General features: G+C 37.6%; 1 protein-coding gene across 1 annotated transcript; it reads left to right on the top strand.

Annotated features, from left to right (window-relative positions):
• The first annotated feature begins 917 nt into the window (after positions 1-917).
• LOC111147162 (family with sequence similarity 216 member B) lies at positions 918-5641 on the top strand. Its single transcript, XM_022503059.1, has 3 exons — positions 918-1025; positions 3461-3581; positions 5235-5641. The coding sequence occupies exons 1-3, from the start codon at positions 921-923 to the stop codon at positions 5432-5434; spliced, it is 426 nt and encodes a 141-aa protein (XP_022358767.1). The 5' UTR covers positions 918-920; the 3' UTR covers positions 5435-5641.
• Positions 5642-6642: the final 1001 nt, after the last annotated feature.

Raw genomic sequence — 6642 nt, 5'->3', positions numbered from 1 at the left:
AAAGGTGTGAGCAGAGGGGAAAATGTTTGGAATTCTCACTTTATGCCTTGGCAACCCTAGTCTAATACATCCACTATCCTTTGACTATGTTTTTTATTATTATAAACATCTCAGAATCCAAACCCTACACTATATAGTAAGGAAAAAAGACTTACTCATAGCAGCTGTGACTCCTTCATTTTCTCAGGCAAGTGACAAGAAATACAGCTAAATTTAACAGCTTCTTTTATAGTACACTGCTGCAAAATTACAAATTGAAATGTGCAAGACATGGAGAATAATGTAAAGGGAATACTAGACTGTCACTAAAAATCATATTTTTTAAGGGATATTCCATGAGCTGGGAAAGGGCACAACATATAGAGTATGGTCTCTCTTTTCGAAAATCACACAAAATGTACACAGAAAAAAAAAAGAGTAAAAGGAAATCAATCAAATGACACCAATAGTTATGGACAGTAGATTACAGATAATCATATTTTCTTCTCCAATTTTTAGATTTTTTCCAAATTTTCAAAAATGACATATATTACTTTTATAATCAGATAATGTAATAACTATTATTTAAAATGATCAAGAAATAACTTGTGACCTGATGTGGTTCTATAGTCCACCTGTTGCAAAACCCAAGATAAAGCAGAAAGACAACTCTCAATTATTCTTTCCATCAACAGGGGGTGAGAATAGGGCAAACTGCAGAACCAAGCAGTCTGCTGAGATCCAATTACTTAGAAACATGTGAGGAAACTTTTTATCCCTTGACATAAATAACATTTATTTATGTATTTATTTATTTATTTACTTGCTTACTTACTTTACTTGCTTGCTTACTTATTTACTTAGGTCCATTCCCAAAACAGGATGAACAAAATGAAATTTCATGCTATGCTTTATTGTTCCTTGGAGGTATAGGATAAAGAATGGGAGAAAAACAGAAAAGACAACAAAAACTTTGGAATGTTCCACGGATTCCTTGCATTCGGGTCCCTTCGGCTGCGTACACCCACAATGCTTCCTTAATGAAGGTATAGTGGGTCATTGGCTAATGGAGGGAACTTGCGTGTCTCTCCCTCAAAAAGACCTCAAGGCTTGAGGTCTTTTTCTCCTGTCTCTGTTTATCCAGCTTTAGGTAACATCGGGCCCAACACAGGCACTCAGTGCATGTTGATGGCAGGCATGGTGAATGAATGAGCAATTGGATGGTCCGGTCCTATACTCATCCCATTTCAGGAGCTCTGTAGATGGTCTCATCTTCATTGCTAAAGCTCAGTATTGACCACACTGTGGCTCCCTGCTAGAGAGCTATGGTAGCTCCTTCCAGTCACAGTTATTTAAAGTCATTCTCATTAATACTTTTTGCAAAAATTTCAGTTCTCTTCTATCCCCTCAAGGAAGGATAAACAACGGGGTAAGAATATTAGGACTATGATTTAAGAAGTTTAGATCTCTGCTAAGGAAAAGCCATAGACTGCTTTTTTTCTCTGTAAAATAAAACCATAACTTTTAAGATTTTATCTTATATAATGGAAACTCTCATTGCCCTTTGGAGCTTTGCTTTTGAAACTGACTTGCTATTTTCATATTATATTGTTCTCCATCATTTGAAAAGGCTTAATTAAGAATCAATTATCTTCTTCAAAGATTTTCTTTTAAAACTTCTAATTCAGAAACTGTAAAGTTCAAATGATGCCTCAAATCGTGAAGTATTTGGCTTTCCTACTTTCACTCTGGATATATTTTTGATACCAAGCTGAAGGTCTCTAGACATCAAAAAAAAGAAAAAAATCTGACTCACAGGTTTCAACTCCACCCCAAATTTCTAACAGATAAAAGCCACTTTACTGTTATATATAATTAACTTAAATTTAGTTTCCATTACAATGGTTATCAACTACTTTTGAAACTTCTATCACTGTTTTGAATTTTTTGGCCTAGGGTGAACTTATTTCACCTTGGTTTTTCTAGAATACTGAGGCCAGTATCATTGTAAGCACTGATAACAGATTAGGTAGGTAACAGTAATTGTAGTCCAAGTCCTTCTTGTTCCTCCTTTGCACTGCATGGCAGCCTTCTAAATGCTCTCCCTACCAATGGCCTGTCTTCCCATAAGCTCATTCTCCATGGGGGGCCAGAGTGATCTTTCTAAAACTCAGATCTTGTCAGCTTCAAGTATGGCATTTCAGGTTGGATAATTCTTTGTTGTGAGGGACTGGGAGGTTGTCAAGCGCACTGTGGGATGTTCAGCTGAGCTCCTGGTCTCTATCTGCCGACTGCCAGTAGCATCCATCTTCCATTTCAGCATTTATGACAACTGAAAATGTCTTCCCACATTGCCAAATGTTCTTAGTGGTCAAAATCACTCCAGTTGAGAACCACTGACTTAAATAAAGACCTTCAATGGTTCCTCACATTAAAGGTAATCTTTCAACTCTTTTTTAATTATAATTTTTAAAATTTGCATCTAAACATTGCCTGTAAGGCTTCCATGATCTTCCCCTGCCTGCCTCTATAGCCTTCCCCAACTCAGACCCTATATTCTGCTTGAAGTAGGAAAAAAAAAAAAAAAAAAAGTCTGGTTCCTAATATATCCAGACATTTTGTGCCCCATGTGAAAATCATACTACGTTCTCCCTTCTCCCATTAATTAGCTTTTCTTTTTCTTCTATCACAGTGGTTTTCAAATTTTGTTGTCTTTGTATCAGAATTACCTAGAGAGTTTGTTAAAACCCAGAGCGCTGGGCCCCACTCCCCAGAGTTTAGGATTCTGTAGATCTAGGATGGGGCCTAAGAATTTGCATTTCTAACATGTTCCCAGGTGAGGCCGATGCCCTTTGAGAACCAGTATTCTAGTTCCTTGTCATTCTTAAGACTCAGATGTTTTGGTCACCTCATTGACAAAGTCTTCCTTGACTGCTGCAGGAGACTTTGTTTTCCTTTTCTGTTTTGGTAGCACCTTTAAAATAACAATGTTGAACCTTTATCACGTTACCCAACTGCTCATCCAGCTATCTCCCCTGCCTACCGACAACTCTTGATAGAAAGTTCTCTTGTCCCCATTCACTGGCCTGGCCTATGTCAGGCCAATGTGCAGATTCTCACAGCCTACCTTCCTCAACAAGGATCATTATAGAGGAATAAAAGTATAAAATGTTGGAAATTCTTAGATCCCTTTTAGCCCAAATCTTTGACCTACTTGCCTAGAATCTTTATTTACCCAGTTTCACTAACACACAGACCAATGGAAGTTGTTAAGTAAATTATGGTAAGAAATGACCCAATTGTTGTTTTCCGGTTGTTAAATGTATATATATATAAAATTGTTAAACATATATATGTGTGTATATATATACATATACATATATGTATATATATATATCTTATTTTCAGCTTTGAATCCATCACACTCTTCATCCTATAGACCACCACTAACTCATCAAAATCACCTGTTCTGCTTTGATAGGACCTGACCCAAGGGCAGCAACGCTACTTTTACAGCATCATGAGGATTTACAATTCCAGGCCCCAGTGGGAGGCCCTGCGGAACCGCTATATTCACAGCCTTCAGCACCAGCAGCTGCTTGGTGAGTTTTAACTACCCGACCTAAACCAGACACCCTTGGGAGGGCCTCATGTGCTACAGCCGGAAGTCACGTTTCCCGATAAATAATTCAAGTAGAATGGCCTCTGCCAGCGCGCTATTTTATAACATGGTTGGCAGGCCATGTTTAAAAATGATTATCCCTGACAATAGAAAACAAGGTTTTATGGGTAAATTAAGAGGGTTTCACGAAATCAGAGTACAGATTGCCGTAAAATGTCAACAACTGTCTGAGATTTACAGGAACTTGATCTAGTAGAAATGGCAATGGGCTTAGGCAGATGGTCTAGGCTCAAACCACAGCTCAGCCCCTTGCTGGATATGCAAATTCAGAGGCTTGCTTTACTCATGACAATAACAGTTACGCTTATTAAGCATTTACCACATTCCAGATATTGTGCTGGGAGCGCTACACACAACATCTCATTTTCCCAGACCCATGCCTAGCCAATGTCAGGGCCACTGCCAGCAAAGAGCGTACGTTTTCACCCCCATGCTCTGATATCTCTCTTCTAGTAACCTCGTGGGATTTTACAAAGTACAAATGAAATAATGGTTGCAAAAGACCGTCACAGACTTTAAGAGACAACCTTCAGAGGTGTGATTTTTGTTAAGTCCCTTTTCTTCCAGGAAATGTTTTCAGTCTCCAGCTGGCCTCTATTACACTCTTCTGACCCCGGCAGAGCTTTCTTTTTATAAGCAGCTCATTTCACATTAACACATCTACCTTACATTGCTGTTCCTGTCTTCGCACCAAAGGAAGACATGGTTTTTGCAATGACTGAGGAACGTGAGCAGTAACGATAGATTCCTGTTATTAGGCCTCCCTTTGTGCCTAGCACAGTTCTAAGCACTTTGCATATACTGCCTTACCTCAAACTCAAGACACCTCTATATGGTAGGTGCCTTTATAATGAACATTTTACAGAAGAGAAAATTGAGGCATGGATAAGAAATCGTTTGACCAGGATCATGCGACTAGTAAAAAGCAGACCCAGGATGCAGCCTGCTCCCCAGGATGGCCTGAATTCCTGCAGAAGCATCACCTACTAGCTTTGTTGGTAGAGTAAAACTGCATAGAGGCCAGTGAAACCACAGCCAGGATCGTCAGTATTTAGTGCACATAAAACCTACCTGCCTACGTTATCAACATGCAGATTACAGGCCAAACTCTGAGTGTCTGATTAGGAAAGTCTTTGGAGTAGAGCCAGAAATCTGAAATTTTAAAAAGCATTATTAAATGTGGTCTCAGCCTGATCAATCTGTAGTGGGTGGTCTGCAGGCTACACTTTAAAAACTCTGACGGAGATTGAATACCTCTGTTTCCGGTTTGAAGAAAGTTTTCAAAACAAAGATATGCAATGCAGGCTCAGATTACTCAAGGCCCAACTACCTCTCCGAGTGATTTGTCATGTTAATCAATGACTAGGTATTTATTAACTTACTGAATGAAAAATGCAAAAGAAGAAGTCTACTTCCCATCCTCAAAGATCATACAATCTGGGTGTGCTGAACATAACTGTCACTACCCTGCAAAGTAGAAAAAATTTTATGAATCCGTAAATATTTGCAGGGTTGTTTGCTTATTTGTTTTGTAAGCCTGTTGACTTGGAACTTCTCATTTCTCTCCCCTTAGGCTATATTACTCAACAGGAAGCCTTGGCTTGTGCCGCTGTACTTAGAGATTCAACCAAGAGAGCCTCAGCTAAGGTGGCTCCTCAAAGATCCATCCCCCAGAAGCCTTCAACCATGACAAGAACGTGGCTGCCAGCCCTACCTGGGTCTGTGGTTCGACCCAGGGCTCAAAGTGCAGGGCCTGGATCCATCAGGAATTGAGACTTCGCACAAGCTCTGAAACAGGTAATTTGCCCATGTACCCCCAAATCTAGTGGGTGCTAAGTGCATATTCCTTGTATGAGAATGAAAAAAAATAACTTCTAACACACACCCTATACCTAGAAATAATCTCTTTCCCACTCCCATAAATTCTACCAGCAAGAATAAGTTGGGGGGTTTAAGAGCAATGGAACTAAGTGTAAACACGCCTTCCACTCCACACATAATCTGTGGAGTGAAATGACTTTTGAAGCTTTCAAAGTAAATTTGAAATAATTCCTTTGAATTATTTGAATTATAAATTCTATTATAAATTCTATATTTAAATTATATTTAAATATATTTAAAATCTATTCATATTTTTATTTATATTTTATTTATCATATAAATTATATAATTTATGACATATATAAATTATACAATTTATTTTATATTATAATAAATTTTATCATTTATTATTTATATATATTTATTTATTCTAGATTATATTATTTATTTATATTATATATTCATATAATTTATTTATATAAATATATATATTAGATATATACATATATTTAAATTATATATAAATACTATATTTATATAAATATATTTAGATTATATATAAATACTATATTTATATATAAATTATATATATATGTTATATATATAATTATAAATTATAAAATTCAAATAATTCCTTTGAATTAGAACCTCTCAGACAAAGCTCAAAAACAGTAAAAATGCAAAAGTCATCAGAGGCAGCCAGGTCCCCAGACACTGGGTAACTATGGAAGCCACCCACTGCAGATTTTGAAAATACACAAACCAACACCAAGTTAATACTAAGTAGGCAGGGTTTCCAGAGTCCTGTCATCTCAGGAGCAACTGGCCTGTGCATTTCCATGTCCTCCTTCCTCTCTTCTTTCCCATCAAGCAATAGCATTTAACTTGGCCCCAAATCTTCTGTTTCTTGCCTGACTCCATCCCTTTGTGTCTTCTTAAAACTTGGACTTTATCAACTTGCCACAGCTGGGTTCATTCTATAGGGCTATAGTTGACCTTAACCCAGGTGAGAGAATTCAGGCACACATCTTCCCCTGGCAACTAAAGATATACTCTGAGCAGAACAAGAAATAGCCCTTAATGAATGGGTCTCAACTCTACCCTTGCCATGGCCTCATTGGTTTTAAGCAAGCACAGAAGACGAGACATATAAGTAAAAA

The sequence above is a fragment of the Enhydra lutris genome, unplaced genomic scaffold (genome assembly GCF_002288905.1).
Source record: "Enhydra lutris kenyoni isolate GAN:26980312 unplaced genomic scaffold, ASM228890v2 scaffoldscaffold15, whole genome shotgun sequence".
In the NCBI taxonomy this organism is placed as follows: Eukaryota; Metazoa; Chordata; class Mammalia; order Carnivora; family Mustelidae; genus Enhydra; species Enhydra lutris.
This window is presented reverse-complemented; position numbering and strand designations above follow the sequence as displayed.

Excerpts from the sequence above, each read along its gene's own strand:
- LOC111147162 (XM_022503059.1), top strand. The coding sequence starts at position 921 with ATGGGAGAAAAACAGAAAAGACAACAAAAACTTTGGAATGTTCCACGG. Across the intron at positions 1,026-3,460 it reads ACAATGCTTCCTTAATGAAG|GACCTGACCCAAGGGCAGCA; the intron begins GTATAGTGGGTC and ends CTGCTTTGATAG. Across the intron at positions 3,582-5,234 it reads TCAGCACCAGCAGCTGCTTG|GCTATATTACTCAACAGGAA; the intron begins GTGAGTTTTAAC and ends CTCTCCCCTTAG.